General features: G+C 35.8%; 1 protein-coding gene across 1 annotated transcript in view; it reads right to left on the bottom strand.

The window, feature by feature from the left end:
- LOC126974539 (synaptic vesicle glycoprotein 2C-like) overlaps positions 1-20343 on the bottom strand; it is a 60597-nt gene that overhangs the window by 36090 nt on the left and 4164 nt on the right. The window contains exon 2 of the mRNA XM_050822058.1: positions 9390-9443. Within this exon, the coding sequence (XP_050678015.1) occupies positions 9390-9443 (54 nt within the window). The remainder of the gene's footprint in view (positions 1-9389; positions 9444-20343) is intronic.

Genomic DNA, 20343 nt, shown 5'->3' with positions numbered 1-20343 from the left:
CGTATTTAAAATAACACATAACTCCTATAGTAATCATAGTTTATAAACACTCCCATACTAATTTAGTTGAACTAATTAAATTGTTTTCGAGGAGATCTGTTTATTTAAAGCTATAAGTTTGAACTACGGAAGTGATTGTATTACAATGTACGGTTGTTGCAATATGTGTTCTGTTAGAAATGGATTTACTTTAATGTACTTAAGTGAGTAATACTTATGACAAAATATAAGTAAAGAGTATTTTCAGTATCAAATAATGTTTTTTAGGCTTAGAAGGTAATACGATTTTTTATGACCTGGCGACAAATCCAATGAAAAATAAATATCTTTAATGTAAAGTACTTCATGTCTTTTTTTTTAAATTTTATCATTCTCTTATTTTAGAAGTTACAGGGGGGGACACATTTTACCACTTTGGAAGTGTCTCTCGCGCAAACTATCCAGTTAAAAACAATGATATTAGAAACCTCAATATCATTTTCGAAGACCTATCCATAAATATTCATAATACGCCCCCAAAATTTTTTTTTTCTATTTATGTGTGAAAAATCTTAATACGGTTCATAGACTACATCTACTTAGCAAGTTTCAACAGTATCGTTTTTATAGTTTCGGAAAAAGTGGCTGTGTCATACGAACGGACAGACAGACAGACATGATGATCTATAACGGAACCCTAAAAACCCAAAAATACTGAGCTGCACAACAATTATTGCGCTCGTCACCTTGAGACATAAGATGTTAAGTCTCATTTGCCCAGTAATTTCACTAGCTACGGTGCCCTTCAGACCGAAATACAATATTGCTTACATCTAGCCGGCATTCTGCGCAAAAGAACCTCCCACTGGTATGAGTAAGGTGCAAAAAATCTTCCATGTACATTAAAACGTCAGGAAGATTTGTATCAGATGGATACCCCATAATTTGGCCGAAGACCGTCACATAGGTGGATGCCGAGAAATTATAGAAAAGACGGAAGTCATATGAATACTGTATGTGACATCTTCACAGGTGACGAAATATTTGTATATTATTACGAGCCCAAATATAAAACATAATCTTTACAGTGAGAGTTTCCTTTTCAGGACTGAACAATAAAGAAAACTGAAGAAGTGAAGTGTGTTGTGTTGTGTTTCGATTGAGGCTTAAGATTTTTAGCCAGGTGATTTTTATGTCCTTCAAGTCTTTGTTTATAGGTCCCAGAAGACCTTTCTATTTCTTCTTTCATTGTTGGAATTTCCAAGTAATCATGCACTTACAAAGCATTTGATAATATTTTGAAAAGCAGTCAAGGTACTTAATTAAAAAGATTCAGTGTGACCCACGAATAATTTTAACATTTCACTTATTCTAATTTGACTGGACAATATAATATAACGATCAGTATCGAGATTATGGTATGAATAAAGATTCTTTCACTTTCTTCCGAATATCGATTATTGTTGGCCGAATATTCAGAAGCTAGATAGTAGCATTGTTTTATTTGTAACAAAGGAGATATAAAATCAAAAAAGAATGACAGTTTGTGGAAATGTAATAGAGTTTTCTACGATAAAACAAAATGTTACTTAGTATGCTAAATAAATATTATATATTGTTTAAACCATAGATTAAGGATTGGTCTCCGCTGCGCTCCAACTAGATACCGCAGGTGTAGTCGCAAAGTGCGGCAACTAATACTACGCCCAAGTGGGCGAACTCGAGTCAGTCTCGAACAATGCGTGATTTTGACGTACCGGATGTTCTGTCAAACTGTGGTTATAATTGAGACTAAAATGCCTGGTGGTGTATTAAAACTTTGCAAAAATAATACTACAAGAAATAAGAAAGACACCGGGATCACATATCATCAGTAAGTATTTTGTATTTTATAAATTTCAGTGTAAGATAACATGAAGCGTATGTTAGAAAATTTGAAAGATGCCATTGAGTGTCAAGATGCCACGCACACAAGCATCTAATAGTTGCCGATATAAAAAAGCTATAGTTCTTAGGTAGCGCGGTATCTAGTTAGAGCGCACCGGAGACCAATCCTTAATCTAAGGTTAAAACTCTAACACTGAGTGACATTTTTGTTTACGTGTTGGACCCAAACAAATTTATTTGTGTCTGTTTTAAGAATGAATTCAATTGATTTATTGATGTTGTGTGAAGAAATAAAGTACTATTGCGTATTCAGTTGTTTTCTTTTAATTACAAGACTGTTATTGGTGTTCTTTTTCAACTTCTTTAATCGTTGGATGTAACAGCCCAAAAGTAATAATAAGTCATGTAGAAGTAACCCAGTGGATTGTGCGGGTGAGGACGCTTGGGCATCAAACAAAACAATCAAATAGTAAGTGCGCGCACTGAAGTGGATTGTTCTTTGATCGCCATGACATTTATTTTGTTGTGGCTTGTGTCGTGGTGGCAGCTGACTTTATATTTAGATTACGTTGGCCTCCATTCAGAAGTTTCATTTTCGTTACTAACTAATATTTATTAAGTCCATTTCGGTCATAAAGAAAAGCAAATAAGTAAATTAAATGTTGGTTGGTAAGTGCACTAGTAAGAAGTGTACTATAGTGTTTTATATTTCTTATTGTTTATTAAAAAGAAAACTTCTTTAGCATCGCTGTGATTTGAAACTCGATGAAACGAAAAAGCGCGACAGTAAAAAGAGACAGACACATAAATTCATAAGATTTACATTATAGTTATAGTGTTTTGGTACCAGGCGATCATAATTGAAAAAGAGATTGTCTTATGTATGACTCGAGTATACCTTAATATATTCTGTCGTCATGCGCACGACGTATTACTACATAGACACCAGGAGAACATAAATATGGTAGCGGTGATAGTAATGTCTTTCATAGCGGTTGAAATCATGTGTCATCCTAGCAACATGTACCAGGACTTCATATGCAGTTGAGAGGTTCATGCACAATGCAGGTTTCACTTCTGACATGTGTACTTAAAGAATTATCATATTAGAACAATTTCTACTCTACCTATATAGCAGTTGTGTTTACCGGACCACCTCACCAAGGTTGCAACAATAAAACTATAACGACGTACAAACAGCGACGAACAATCGCTTATATCTATATGCTTTATGTGTAACGAGGAGCAATTAACGACGGAATTGTTATGTTTCGGTTGTTTTGTAGTTTTCCTGCTGCAAGGAGCTTTGTTAAACTTCCACTTTATGTTCTAGATTTAGGATAAAATTATGAAATTACAACAAATCATTTCTATTACCTGTATAAGGTTAAGAGAGGTTAGCGATCCTACCTACTCAGCTAGAGGTCCCGGGTTCGAATCCCGGTAGGTGCAAGCATTTATAATATGATGAATATGGATGTCTGTTTCTGAGTTATGGATGTTTAAGTAAGCATATCGTATTAAATATATCGTTTTCGTGCAACCCATAACACAGGCTATATGCCTTATGCCTTACATCTAGGTTTTTTGTAAGGATAGTCATCAAACTCTCGCACATTGTTCGTCTATTACGCTAAAATACTAAGTTTATTGTTCTGCGATAGACTCATAAAGCATATTATCTTGAGTTTATATTCACTTTTAAATAATTTTTCTTTTCTTTTTAGACACATTTTAAAGGATACAGCGGCCTTCATTGGGCGGCAAAATTTAAATACTAAAAATATTAATTACAGACTAAAAGATTATCAATTACAAAAATTATAGCAGCTAAGGGATTTTGAACCTGCTAAGTCATATTTATAAGTTATATTTATTCGTTTTTATGTCTTTTAATATATTTTCATTGTTGTTGTGAGTTCTGACGTATTATTAAGTGTTATTAGCATTAGTGTAAAATTTATGGTTTTTTTAGATGCTCAGTTGACCTAGATTTTTAACGGTATATGTAATATGATAAATAAAATAAAAAGTCCTTCGAAAGGTCCATTTTCTGACCAAAACATAAGAAAATACCTACTCATATCTTTAACTTCTTTCAAATGTTTCGAAAAAACGTCATCATACCAAAATTTTTTTGTTTTTTTAAACGTAAATAACAAACTTATATCCTTTCATTTGAAGTGAACGTTTTTGTTTATTCATCCGTCTATTTTTTTTGTTTATGGAATAGGAGGACAAACGAGCGTACGGGTCACCTGTTGTTAAGTGATCACCGCCGCCCACAATCTCTTGGAACACCCGAGGAATCACAGGAGCGTTGCCGGCCTTTAAGGAAGGTGTACGCGCTTTTTTTGAAGGTACCCATGTCGTATCGTCCCTGAAACACCGCACAAGGAAGCTCATTCCACAGCTTTGTAGTACGTGGAAGAAAGCTCCTTGAAAACCGCACTGTGGAGGACCGCCACAAATCCAGATGGTGAGGAAGATATCCAAACTTAACTATCCAGAATTATGTGCTACACGATAAAAACACTTCAGCCGAATTGTACATTGATATAGAGGTGAAATCTTATAAGTTCCTGTTCATGATATGAGGTTTCTCAATCAGAGAGACTTTAAAAACTAACAGATTTCTAATTGTCGAGTTAGTGTTTTAAGGGGCGTTGTATACAACAACAGGATCCCAGAAAATATTCAAAACAAAAGTATTAGGTACGATATTCAAAAGAATCGTTAAAACGTTTGTGTGCTAAAGGTTACTATAACATAAATGACTTTCTAATTAAAACTACAGATTGGTAATGGAGCGACTGCCCTTACCCATATTACTTTGTAAACATTTCTTTATGAAAAAAAAGTCCGTTGAGTTTGTTGCGTCCGTTCTTCTCAGATCTGAGGCATTCTTTTTGGAATGGGAGGTAGTTTTTTACTTTCAATAAGTGATGTCACATTCTATTTTAAATTAAATATTTTAAATTTATAAATTTGAATTTTTCTCTGACTGCAATATACATATTATATGGAAAACAGAACCGGACAAGTTTGAGTCGGATTTGCCCATCGAAGGTTCCTTAGTGACGAAATAAGATAAATGAAACGATATATTCCTTAAGGCGAAGAGTAAGCAGAAAACATGCAAACATTGTGTTTTTAGATAAGTTTTGTGGTGAAAGTAAAGCATTTGGAGCTATGAACACTACTTAATCCTGTTACACATATCCTTAAGTCTTATTTGTAGGTTGCTAATGCTTGCTGTTGGTTATAGTTAACACTGCCGAGCCTTTTTGAACTACCACATTTCTTTGAAGCTAAATAAGTTTTTTGGCATGGCGTAACGCATTTTTTTGGTACTTCTTTCAGAAATAACGAGGATTGTAAGCATATAAACTGTTTTCCACGCAAGAATTTTGAAAATATTGGCTTTGTTACATAGATTGCGGGCCGGCAGCTGTGAACTCATATCGCTCAAGGTCACTGGCATTTAGTGTCGCCTTAAAGAGTACTTAAGACACGTGACGTAGGATCAGTACAAAGGGTGACTGACTCGTAGATAACTATATGCAAATGAAAATGGATGTGGTACGACTCTTTGCTATCAATATAATTGTAGGCGCTAAAAACTTGCGTAATTTAATTTAACAACCACTGCTTCTCTTGAGCAGTGTACTAATTTAAGTAAAGATTTATAATATTTAAAAAAAATGCCAATTCCAAACGCTAGAAGTGTGAAAACACAATGTAATATTAACTAAAATAATTAAGAATTGTAAAATTTAAAATTTGATGCACCAAAACATGCAAGGATTATTAGGTAGAGAACTTGAACTTGAGTTATTTATGAATCATAAACATATACAAATTTAATGTTAAACAGAGCACTGGCTCAGACAATATGAGTTCATCTTTAACTTCAGTGGTCATCAGGTGGCAAGTGAGTTTAGCAGAGAAAAGGCTACGCATAGTATTATTTATTAAAAATATTTGAATTTGAATTTCAATCACTCAACAACACATAACTTTCAAAGCGTCGCATAACCCTGCCACTGGCCAAATATAAATCAGCAGTAACGGAAAGTACCCGACAGTACTGACTGCTACCTGAGAAACGGCAAATTATAAACATTAAAATTCTATAACTTCTGAATGGATTGATTTAGAAACTGAGATATTTTAAGCGATAGTATTATGTAATGTAAACTTTTGAATCGAAAGTTAAACTTTATCTCGGCAAGCGTTCTTGAGATCTATTCCTAAATTCAAATATGTTTATTCAAAATAGGATTCAAAATCACCTATTCAACGTCAAAAACTACCACCCTTAAAAGATAGACTGCCTCAGACCTGAGAAGAACAGACTCAAGAAATTCAGCGGGCTTTTTTTATAAAAATATGGATTACAATGTATTATAGTACAATAAACATTTATAATTAAATAGTCTGACGATGTCCGCTTCATTCCCAGTCTGAGGTATCATAAAGAAAATCATTTCTGTTATAATAACCTTTCCCACACAAATGCTTAAAACAATTCAGATTTTAAATATTATATTAAAGATACGGGACCCTGAAACAACAGAATAAACAGTGATATGAAAGTGCCTATTTGTAATTATAAATCTAACATGAAACATTGTCTATCGCTTGTAGACTAACGTTGGATCATGTAGTCCCGATATAACTTCCACGTTAAACGTAATGCCAAATGCTTAAATTGGCGTATTTATCACCATGGAACCTTGGCCTACCTCGCGCAGAGTCAACCAAATCCTTGATGAAGGGTCGCACGGTCGCGAGCGGCGCGGCGCACCCACGCCTTAACAAATTGCTAATCTAGGTAAAAATAACGAATGGTATTGTCGGGCCACGAGAACCGCTGTAGCACGCGTTACTTATGCCGCTAGTCTTATTACGATGCCCACTGAGAGGAAATGTTCAAGCAGTATGTAACCAGTCTTCATTCAGAAGCGTAGTGATCATCTGATGGTTAAAGATCATTTTACCCTACACTCTCTTCCAATAACAGAGGAATCAAAGGCAATGCTGGGCCTTTTAGGAAAGGTGTACGCGTTTTTTCTAAGGCACGGCAATTTTATATTTGCTTTGAATTGAATTGAATGAAGAACATTCCGTAGTTTGGTTGGGCGTGGAAGAAAGTTACTTCAAAACAACACTGTGAAGAACGTACCCAAAGATTGATGTAATCTCATATACAATTACTTGCTTTTTTGTCTTGGTTGAACTTGTATCGTTAGCATTTTTTTGGATTATGAGTGCAAATAAGTGAGCAGGTCATCCTATAGTTAGCATACCTGTTACTGAACGATTATAGTGTGAGTTACTTATGTATTATTCACGATAGATGGAGATCTGCAGCCCCTGCCTATCTCACCTTCATTTGAGTTTACTTGGAATGACATAGTTTTTCGCATTTATATTATGTGTTATATTTATAACGTAACTTTTATATATTTTAATGATAAAATATTTTTTATCGATAACATTATATTCAATGGGTATTGAGGCATTGTTTCTTTAAATGATTTCTCGCCTCTGAGGTGTGGCCTCTCTTGACTTGCGTCGCCTGCCGGCCGCCACTTGTCCGTCACTCGTGGCCCCACACGGCCATAACCCCTGTTCCCTGGGCGGCTCGGGGTCGACCAAGACGGGCTTGGTCAGTGCCATCATTAGGTTAACTTCGTTACCATGTACAAATCAATGTCGTCTGAATCGTTTTGTTGTTAATTCTAATTATCTATATACCTAGTATTAAATTGAAAATATTTTTTTCAAAATTTCAAAATTCGAAAATCACTTATTTAAAAAACTACGAGAATGTTTTTAAATTGAATTCTTACACATACATTTGTGTTGTTTTACCTTCAAGGTGGGTAAGGACGAAGCATCACACATTACAATTTTCTATTACTGACAAGAGAGAAATCTCATCTGCAGATATTTACGTATATTTCCAAACAACTGTAATCTAAGAAACAAATCTGTATGTATGCTGTAAATTGGAGCTGTCGAGATAATTAATTAATTCATTGATAAACTCATTCGCAAAAAAGGCGGTTTTAATTATTTCCGTCCCTTTAGAAAATACAATACCAAAAGAGGTTTTAATCATTTGAGAATATTACTGGCACATTATGAAGGGTTGTGGTGCATAAAAAAGTTTATTCCAAATTCAAATTTAAGATATAGTTTGTTTTTAGTAAAAAATGCAGTTAATTGCGTATCGTGGCTTGAATCATTAATAGTTAAAAGTAGTCCGTATTTACTATAAATCATTTTTAGATAATTGTTGTCGGGTTTTCCTATTTCCTTGATATTTTAAGTCTTGATACCATCATTTAGCGGTCTCTGAAATAGTTGATAGATCTATAACAGCAAGCAAAATAATAGCGCTACTTGAGTAAGGCTATAGTCAACTTTATGTGTCCCAGAAGCAATGTGAGTCGTTCGACTGTCCAGAGGATTTGGCATCAATATCAAGACCTGGGTCTGGAAGAAAACCATGCACAGAAGCTCGAGATGACAGCTTCCTGGGGAACCAGGCATTGAGTATACGCAAATCTTCTTATGTCGACCTCAAAAAGTCTAGAGGAAGTGAGAAGTGAACAGGTGGAACGAACAATGAACAGAAAATTAATTAAAACAATTTAGCTAGCTATTAAATCCATTGTGTCGATCGAGGAGTGTGCACACTCTTCAAAGATCGCGGTCAACTGAGCTTGCCATGTACTATAAATATTTACGACTAGTTGTCCCGACAGACGTTGTTCTGTATATAATAAATAAAATAATGTTTTTATATGAATTTGTCAATAATATATTATCATAACATCAAAAATTACTTCGTAAAATATGCACCCTGCTGTCGTTATGAAATTGTTTCACAGCAGAACTGTCAAACCGTGCGTCAATAAATTCTCTCATAGAAATTATGTATGGACACATCAAAGGAAAAACAAATTTGTTTTTATTTAATTTAGCCAAATCGGTCCAGCCGTTCTCGAGTCATAGCGAGACTAACGAACAGCAATTCATTTTTATATATATAGATGAATAGATTATATCGCTTAAGGTGAACGCCATGCTATATAGTATAGCTGTACATAGTATAGCGTTATCTGAAAAGAGCTTATGTTGTACATACTGCGGTGCAGTCAGATAAGTATTTTTTACCAGTGGAAGGCTCCTTTGCAACGGCGCCTATTCCCGCCGTGAAGCAGTAATGTGTTAGCATTACTGTGTTTCGGTCTCAAGAGCGCCGTAGGTAGTGAAATAACTGGGCGAATGAGACTTAACATCTTAATGTCTCAAGGTGTCGAGCGCAGATGAAGTGCCCCTCAGATTTTTTTGATTTTTTAATAATGTTGAGTGGCACTGCATTGTAATGGGTAGGGCGTATCAAATTCCATCAGCTGAACGTCCAGCTCGTCTTGTCCCTTAATTTCATAAAAGAAAAGTATTAACAACAGGAGTACATACGTAATTTGAGTTCGTTGGCTACTCACCGGCGTGATGCAGGGCTGTCTCGAAGGGCGCCCGCTGTAGCCGCTCCTTGCTCTCTGCCAACAAACAAACAGACACGTAAATAGATCATTGTCATTGCCAACGCCCGGACACAAACACATAAACACACGCAAACACACACACACTCACGCTGCATGTCGATTACATTCATAATATACTCACACAATACGTATTGTCTATATTTGATGTGAATAGCCATCTATAATTACTCCCACGTGAAATTTAGACAAATATTTGTAGCCTTTTTAAATAATTAATGTTACGGCTTTAACATGAAATGATCGCATAGTGAAAATAATTTTTAATAACAATAAATTATACGAAGGGCATTCAATTTACTTATAGCGAGAATCAGATGCAAACTAAAAAAATTGGCTGGAAAAACTGGAATATTGATAAGGTTAAGAAAAATAAATTATTATAATATCGTTTTTATTTTTAGAAATGGAAGTCTTTCGTTTTCTGACCCTCGAAGCGTATTGTCATTGATTTTCGAGCGGTTATTATGTATCTGTACTTGAAAAAGTTAAGCAAATTTCCCCTTTTTTACCGGCCTACCTTTATTAGTAAAATATTTATTACTTTTATATTATATCGTATGCCACCTTTGCACGACACGTCACAAATTAGGATATCATCCCCACCATCTGGATGTGTGGCGGTCCTCCACAGTGCGGTTTTCAAGGAGCTTTCTTCCACGTACTACAAAGCTGTGGAATGAACTTCCTTGTGCGGTTTTTCCGTGACGATATGACATTCAAAAAAAGCGCGTACACCTTACTTAAAGGTTGGCAACGCTCCTGTGTTTCCTCTGGTGTTGCAAGAGAATGTGGGCGGCGGTGATCACTTAACACCAGGTGTCCCGTACGCTCGTTTGTCTTCCTTTTCCATAAAAAATAAACATTAAACATCACCCAAGATTTTATTTCTAGATCCATGTAGAATAGAATGAAGAAGAGATGGAAGGTAGTATGACTCTCATACAAGGGAAAGGCTTTAACGAATATATTGGTTCAATTTCAATAGATTTTGTTTAATTTTTCTCAATGCGCGATTTATTCCCGATTTATCTAACATATTATTGGCTAGGCACTATTTCCGCCTAACCGGGATCTCTCAAACAAAGGTATGTTTCTTCCTTCCTGCTTCTTCCACTATCGTAATAATTCGTTCAGGTTAAAATATATTAAGATATACATTATATTATCTCTGCAGAGCGCTGTGACGTTGTGATTGTTTAAAAACAAACTTATGAAAATAACAACACAATTAGCTGACACATTTACAGCGGGGCCAGTGAACTTGACGGGCACAGCCAACCTACGGGATCTATTTCCGATCTCACACGGCCGCAGGTACACAGAGTACCTTGGTGAGTCGAAACTTGAATATAAGCGAGGATATAATTAAAACAAAGAGCAGATAAGCTTGCTGATTGTAACCGTATTATTGCTGGCACTAGTCTGTCGGAAGCTAAAGGTGTACTGGGGTATTATGTGACAAAACAACCCAAGAAGTCGTCGTTAACAATTACAGTAAGTAAGCTGTTTATAATATTAAGTACTAGGACATTATGTGACCTGCGCCACGTGTTGCGCTGTCTGATAGACCTCTAATACAATCCCTTGGTCATTTCATATTCAATTTCAAATATTTTTATTCAAAATAGGTTATAAAATCTGTCGGCCGGGCGTAACAAACTCAGCGGGCTTCTTTTTTATATAAAAAATGTGGTTACAATGTCAAAAGGTACAATATAATTTATTATTTAATAGCCTGGGAGCGGTCGCTCTATTCCCAATCAGTGGTATAATTAAAAAAACTCATATATGTAATTTTTTTATAAAAATAAGGGACGAGACGAGCAGAACGTTCAGCTGATGGTAACTGATACGCCCTGCCGCAATGCAGTGCCGCTTAGGATTCTTAAAAAACCTCAAAAATTCTGAGCGGCGCTACAATAAATTGCGCTTGTTACCTTGAGACATAAGATGTTAAGTCTCATTTGCCCAGTAATTTCACCAGCTCCGGCGCCCTTCAGACCGAAACACATTACTGCTTCACGGCAGAATTGGGCGCCGTTGTGGCACCCACAATCTAGCCAGCATTCTGTGCAAAGGAGGCTCCCACTGGTATTTGTCTACCCCTAACCCTATTAGCGTGACTGCCTGTTATTTGAGGGTCCTCCACTGTGTGGTTTTCAAGGAGCTTTCTTCCACGTACTACAAAGCTGAGGAATCAACTTCCTTGTGCGGTGTTTCCGGGACGATACGACATGGGTACTTTCAAAAAAAGCGTACACCTTCCTGTGATTCCTCTGGTGTTGCAAGAGAATGTGGGCGGTGATCACTTAACACCAGACCCGTACGCTCGTTTGTCCTCGTTTTCCACAAAAAAAAACGATGTCTAGAGATAATAATATCATAGACAATTGCCACTTCATTAGAAATGTCAAGTTACAAAACACACCGACAAACGCCGGCGAATTTACAAGCCTTTTAATCCAGACTCACGCGAACTGGTGTCAAGGTACCAATTAACCTCATGATATGATATCAATCAACATTATACGTTCCCACAGTAATGCGGGATCCTCATATCTCACTGATGACTCCGCTGCACCAACACCAATCTAAACTAATCAAGCTCAAGATTATCCGCTGCAAACCGCACGGGTCCAGATCGAACCGCCTTCAGCCGGGTTTAACACGATGCTAATGGTAATCAATTCAGCTGTTAACGCTTGTTTAAAACTAATTTAGAAATGTATCAAACACTCTACCAGTTGTCAGTGGGAGGCTCCTTTGCACAGGATGCCGGCTAGATTATGGGTATCATAACGGCGCCTATTTCTGCCGGGAAATAGAAATGTGTAAGCATTACTGTGTTTCGGTCTGAAGGGCGCCGTAGCTAGTGAAATAATTATTTCTTAGTAGGGCAAATGGGACTTACATCTTATGTCTTAAGGTGACGAGCGCAGTTGTAGGTCTTTCAAGAATCCTGAGCGGCACTGCATTATAATGGTCAAGGGGTATTAATTACCATCAGCTGAAAGCCTTGCTCGTTACATCCTTTATTTTCATAAAAAAATTTGAAATGTATATGACACTCGGTCGTACTGTTGGACCGTCGTAAGTAAATATATTTGAGTTACAAGTTACCGAAGAAACAGGAGAAATTATAGGCCTTAGTTTTAAGTTAATATTATTATAAATTTATTGGCTACAACTACCACAGCTTTGCACAGGATGCCGGCTAGATTATGGGTACCACAACGGCGCCTATTTCTGCCAGAAAGCAGTAATGTGTAAACATTAACCCAAAAAAAACACATATGAAAAATAATTATTCGTAGGTTTTTTGAGTTTCCTTAAAATCCGATCCGAATCGGTCCGAATTGTATTCAATCTATTTTCGAATGACGCCAACCGCGATGTATTCGGTGGAGTCGTTCAAAGAGGTTATACGAGGTTTACATACATACATACATGCATACACACACACACACATATATATATATACAGACGTACGGACACCATCGCGGGAATAGTTAGGGAAGCTTCCTAGGACCTTACAAAATAATTTCCTAATCATAGATGTTTATAATAACTGTCCGTCGAACTATGTGCCCTGTCCACTGCCACTTCAGTTTCGTAATCATTTGGGCTGTGTCGGTGACTTTGGTTATCCTACGGATCTTCTCATTTCAGATCGATGCCGCAGAAAATCTCCGAGCATAGCCTTCTTCATTCCATACATATTGTTCATTAAATGAACTAATTTTTTTTGATCTTCAATTGTAGCCAGTCATTTTTAACAGAATACTTATTATAATAATAACTATTATTTTGTAATCAGCTCAATTTTGCAAGGAGAGCCACCATCAAAAGCTCTAATATTCCACCACATGTACGTCATAGCGCATTTCACATGAGAGATAGCGGCGCGGGCGTTATCAGCTACAGAGCCACTCCACTCATTTGTAATTATTGTATAACGTTTGACTTATCTAATCCTTGATTTGAGTTCAACAGCTCACTTTATTATAACATGTCTCTTATATTAGTCACTTGGTTCGCCAGACGTAATGACCTAACTATCGAAAGCCAGATATCACATAGAAAACAGCAGTAGGAACCTAAACGAACACTTTCAAAATATATTAAAGACAAACTTGAGGTAGCCCACCAGTAGAAGGATGGATTGTGGGTACCAGAACGGCGCCTATTTCTGCCGTGAAGCAGTAATGTGTTAGCATTGTTGTGTTTCGGTCTGAAGGGCGCCGTAGCTAGTGAAATTACTGGACAAATGAGACTTAACGTGAAATGAAGTCATTTATGTTATAGTAACCTTTATCACATAAACGTTTAAATAATTCAGATATTTATTAGGAACATACAAAAAAAAACTAATCCGCGTTTATGTTAGATTCATTGTGTTTTGTAATTACAAAATAAACTACATATAAATAAAAAAAAAACACCATTTTACACTTGCAAGAAATCACAATAATACGACATTAAATAAGTGAGGTATACTCTATTGTGCAACTTTGCTAAGCTCATGTAGTCTCTTATCGATGACGTCATTATCAGCTTCAAGCTGAGACCATGACGTCACTCAAGGCTCCCATTAAACCAGACGATATTGATTACGGGGCTCCGTGGCCCCTTTCTTTCTTCCTACGCTAACTATAGCGGAGTTCATTAAATTATTACAATGTATGAGAACATTTAAATATGATATTGATGAAGGTGGAACATGAAAATATGTTGTGATTGCCCGAAAGTGAACATGCTTATGATAATACAAATGATTTTGGCTAGACAACATGTCCTGAGGATGCCTCGTGTAGAGGCGAAACACGTGTCGAATTGTTTAAAAACAAATATTAACACTAAAGAAAACTTAAATCATTTGTATAATTATGGATTTCCGAAAAGTAACGCCTACTTCAATAAATGCTTATAATAATATATATATTTTTCAGAAATTTAAATAAATAAATAAATTCTTTATTGCCATACAAAATATTGCAAAAATAATTAGGCGACGCGATGAAAGAATAGGCAAAAGGAAAAGGCTCAGCTTCACCTGACATGGAATCATGGATTTATGTTTCCATGCAGCGCTGTTTTTCAGCCATCCCATCCTTCCTAAGGTTGAGTGGGAGTGTGTGTGTATTTTGGCTCCCCGATTACCTAATTCAGCTATCTTTTTTTTTTAAATATAATATTAAAAATAAATGTTCATATCCTTGCAAGTGTTTGTAAGTTTGTGCGTGTGAGTGTGTGTTTATGTCAGCACACAGAAAAAATTTTTCAGAGAAAGGAATTTCTAGTGGACGTGGTTGACAAATTTGTGTTTCATAAAGTATTACAAATCAGGGTTTTTATCGGGAAATTCATGATTGCCTCAAGAAAATAGCATAAATCTTAGATCATTTATACGTCTAGATAGACTATGACAGCTGTGAAAACGACGAAAAAAATTGAATTTAGAACTATCCTCTATTTTGATCAATTCACGCACACTAACACAAAGTGTCATACAAATCGCGAGTGTAAGACGTAGCTTGTTACGCACACTGAACTAAGATTCCTGGCCTGTTTTTATTGGTCGTCTAACATTAAGAGACTCTATCTAGACGTATAAATTATCCTCGCTTAAAATAGGTATTATGTTTACGTAGCCCCCGCCATTTAAAACAGAATTACAAAAGAACCCAGGCAGTCCTGTACTAACTTATTTTAAGATGTCGAAAGCCGTTTCAGAGAAAGTTTATTAAAGGCTAACAAAATTAAAACTCCCGAGTTGATTAGTGCTTATAAATTTACTTAATGTATCAAGTTTTATGAACGATTCGGTATTTGAGCCGCTCCTCTCTTACCATTTTTCAATTGGCAACCTGTTAAACCCAATAATTGTATATTTAATCCCCCAAGTAAGAAAAAAAAATAGTTTTTTAAATTTAATTATACTCTTGAATTATGATTTCTGCACTAAAAAGCACAGATGAGGAACTCATGAACAGATCAATTTCAATTTGAATTCAAAATGGGATTTAAGAAACACTTAATGATCGAAAAATACCTCAACTCTGAGAAAAACGGTGCAAGAAATTCAGCAAATTTTTTCATATTTTAAGTTTATACAAATTAAATTGTTTTATTAATTTTTCATCATATTGTAACCTTTAATCACACAATTTCTTTTAGCAATTCCTTTATATTTAGCACAAGTATGTCACATATTTTCTAGGGTCTTGTTATACAAGTATTTCGCCAAACGAAAGACTAAGGGACACCAGTCACTGCTACCAAAAAAAAAAATATTTACTGCCCTATTGGGATCTGGTGTGCGATTGGCTGCGCAACCAATTTAGTGGTGCGACCAGCTCGGACGCGTCATGACTCTGGTCTTGGGGCGTCCCAATATATATATATATACACCCTGCCCATTACAATAAAGTGCCGATCAGGATTCTTGAAAAAACCCAAAAATTCAGTGGCACACCTTGAGACATACGAGGCTAAGTCTCATTTTCCCAAGTAATTTCACTAGCTACGATGCCCTTCAGACCGAAACACAGTAATATTTCCACATTATTGCTTCACGGCAGAAATAGGCGCCGTTGTGGTACCCAGCCGGCATCCTGTGCAAAGGGGCATCCCACTGTATTTTCTGTAGCAACAGTATTGCATTAATATTGACTGCACTGACCCAAGTTTGCACTACCAATCAACTAAAAACCATATGTCGTATCCCAGCTCTTCGACAGCACTTCCTTTCGAAATCGGCAAATGCCCCCGCGCCGCGGTATGCCTCAGATCAGCGTGATTTTAGCGCGCGCGCAGCGTTCTGTCAATGCGTATTATTTTACGTGTATTAATAGATTGCTTATAATTAGGATGATTTGAGTTAATGTATCTGAAAGCTATTGAGACAAGCTATAAGACCATACAAAATAAACCATCTTATAAAGAACATCAGGATCAGAATTTGGTCAGGGCGTAGTGTGCCGTACGGCACTTTCGAGCCAAACTCCTTCTAGAAATCCAAAAAGTTCCTGGGTACGTCCCAGTAGACGGAAACGTCTCGGAGTCCTCTCATTTTCGAGATTTTTTGCCATTGATCGGCCGCTTCAGTACATTCCAGAATAACATGAGTTTCACCTTCGACCTGACATCCTGTGCGTTTAAGGGGCATACCGTTACGCCGATAGTGAAAAGTTTTTGTTTAGTGATGCGCAAACCGTCAGGGTGCTTACCATAAGGCGGGTTTCGAATCTTTCACAAGATGCAAGCAAGAGAAATACAAGAAACGGTGACAAACTGGTGAATGCACATAGATTTCATAATGCATCCTACGGAAAATGTAGTAGTGTAAAAATATCTAATTAACTCCCTCCAAGCTTACCCGTATTACCCGTCCAACGATTTAAAAAGCATCTTTTTACATGTTTTTATTCCATAAATGAAATGTTAACACATTCGCTTAAATTAAATTGATTTACAAAATATATTAATTCTAGTCTCTTAATAATGACATCTAATAATAATGTATATAATTTAAATTGACCAATTAGTTTCTTGCTACTTCTTCTCATTAGCTCAACCCTTTACGATGTAGCGGTAAATTCAATAGGAAACAATTTTTTTTTGACATGCATGTGTCATTTCCGTGACCTACATGAATAAAGTGTTTTTGAATTTGAATTTGAATTTGACCTAGAAGTGCTGTTGAAGTGCCTAAAATATAGAGTTTATTAATGTTAAATCAATTATAATAAAAACTAGAATTTTGTAATGAAATGAAAAATGAATTAATACTTAATAATAATTTTACAGGCCAAAAATGGCCGATATTTATGATTTATTTATGATGAATCGACGTTTCAGTGTCAAGGACGATAGTGGAGGGACTGCTCCTGGGATTCCTCTGGTGTTACAGAAGAATGTGGGCGGCGGTGATCACTTAAAATCAGGTGACCTTTGCGACTGTTTGTCCTCTTCCCTAAAAGTACTAAAATGTTATTTAACAACTAGGTGCAAAAACAAATATGAACGATTATCTACCTGAGAGGTATCTGTCGTAGTTTCCATTTATCACATTACAAATATAGCAACAGTAGGCTACAGTGATCCGGTCGCGGAGCCCTAAAGAGAATCTGTTAATTGTTGTCAATCGGAATTCAAAATAAACGAAATGTCATATTACTTCTAGTTAACACTCGATGGAAAATTTGACAATTAAGATATAAAAAATAGAGTAATGATTTTGAAGCTTAAAAAAATTGTGTCGCAAAGCAAAGCGAGAACTTTAAAAAATGTGTCGTTATTTGTAATTATAATTATAAACATCTTTATAAATAAATCCAGTGTCCTGATGTTTGTTTCCAGTGAACTCCTAAACTAATGAACGGATTTTAATAGGGATTACTCATGGAGTGCAGTCTAGTCCAACTTGAGAGATAGGATAGTTTTTATTTCGATTTGGGACCCATAATTATTTGTATTTCCTATAATTGTTTTGAATGGACATATTTTCTATGAGAGAATTTATTGACGCACGGTTTGACAGTTCTGCTGTGAAACAATTTCATTATAACAACAGGAGAACATTTTACGAAATAATTGTTGATCACGAATAGACAAATCTCGCTCGGTATAAGTTAAGAAACACTCCTCAAGCTAATAAATTTTTTGTCAGTGTCAACGAAGAGTTTTTAGATACAAATAATTACTAACAAGTATTTTATTTTATAATTCATAATAATTTTTCAGATTCCAACAACCTGCCTCAAGCTAAAACTGATGACATTAAACACTACAAATCATCACCATCATCATCATCAGCTGGAAGACATCCACTGCTGGACTAAGGCCTCCCCCAAAGATCGCCATGACGGTCGGTCCTGCGCTGCCCTCATCCAACGTGTTCCGGCCATCTTGACCAGATCAACGGTCCGTCTTGCGGGGGGCCTACCAACTTTGGACTTTACTGCCAACGGCCATCTGTCCGTCGAGCTATGCGCCCTGCCACTTCAGTTTCGCAACCATCTAAACTATGTCGGTAACTTTTTGTTCTCCAACGGATCTCCTCATTTCTGATTCGATCTCGCAGGGAAACTCCGAGCATAGCCCGCTCCGTTGCCCGCTAAGCGACAATGAGCTTCCTCATAATGCCCATAGTTAGCGACCACGTCTGCATTCCATATGTCATCACTGGCAACACACATTGATTAAAAACCTTCGTCTTCGTAACACTACGGCTATCATTCGGAATTTATTTACATTACACACACAATGAAAGAGACTTAGTAAAGGAATCCACTGAGCATAGAACCTGCACGCACATCAAATCGACGAATAATTAAACATTATGAAACATCGCTGTCATAAACAAAAGTAACGATTGTAAATATTGTTATTTAATTTTATAGACAGTTAAATTTATCAGCTCACATAAAATTGAGTCATAATGAAGGTAATGTTAAAGGTGGCCATGTCAGTCAACTTACGATATTTCACCAGTATTTGGAGTGCAGTTAATATGATATGAGGAATGTGATATTGTGATAAATCTTTTACTATAAATTTAATGGTAACATTAAACTCTACATACTCCAAATTTCAAATGAACGTTCCTGAAAGCTAATTAAAATGAAGTCCTGTTTGTAGTACCACTATCCGGAAGTAATATTTTCCTGAAACCCATTTCCAGACTCTGTAGGTAATATAACTCACTGACTAAATCTAATGACACTGATATATACTGATACTAGGGGTCCCAACAGACGTTGTCTCGTACACACATCTTAAATATTACAATTTAGAGCTTATTTGAATAAGCAGCTTAGACCATTTTAATATTTTTTATTTATTTATAATCTAATTACAAAATCAAATGCCATTAATAATGATAATTAAAAGGTTTATTTAGTTCAAAAAGTTTACGTAATTCTTATAACTAATAACGATATGTACATTACAGAACCAAAATGGTGTCTAGTCAGCATTATGTTGGAAATTTTACTTCTCAACGCTTGTATTCTATAGACACCGAGACACAGACTTCGAGAATTAAATATTTATTAATTAAAATAGATATCTCATCCCCCAAGTCTACTGCTACCATAAACATTGGCAATGAAAATAATAAAATTATATATTTACTTTAATAAAATATTTAAAAAAAAACAGTTTAATCTGTAATATAAGTATAAGTAATACACTTATCTATTTACTATTACTATGTATGTAGTTACAAACCTATCTTGGATGACAACGACTCCAAAAATTACAATAATCGTTACTAGAATTAGATTGTATAAAAATACGCAATTATTTTTATACTTTTTAGTGCATATTATATCTATTGTTTTGGAATAGTGTTTTGGATGTCGGTTGTTTCTTGTTAAAAAAAAAATTGTAGCTATTAATACGTTCTATAACAATGTAGAATATTTTTTTGTTCTATCACCAATCTTTTCCGCAGTGCACGCGATGACAGAATTTTTAATGACTAATTGTTTGGGTTATATTTTTGCATTTTTATTAGGGATCTCAATTTTTTTTTTTTGAAAATGTAACATAGCCTATCACACAGTGATGCAGCTGTCTAATTTTGAAAGAATTTTAGTAATCGCTCCAGTAGTTTTTGTGTGAAAATATTACAAACATACAGAAACACAAATGTTCCTCTTTATAATATTGCAACCAACTAAATTATAGATTTTTTCGAGGTAGTCGTCTTACAGTAATTGCTTTAAACAATCATCAGGTCAGTTTCAGGCCGTCGTGGCCATATTTCAGACAGAAGTCTAACATACATTCGGCTTTCGATTCGATTTGACAGAGAGTTAACAACAACTATATCAATTAACGAAACGAGATCGCGACGCACGAGGCCCGAATGTTTTATTAGCTGTTA

The sequence above is a fragment of the Leptidea sinapis genome, chromosome 32 (assembly GCF_905404315.1).
Source record: "Leptidea sinapis chromosome 32, ilLepSina1.1, whole genome shotgun sequence".
Taxonomy (NCBI): Eukaryota; Metazoa; Arthropoda; class Insecta; order Lepidoptera; family Pieridae; genus Leptidea; species Leptidea sinapis.
Note: the sequence above shows the minus strand (reverse complement) of the source record. Positions and strands in the feature narration are given on the sequence as shown.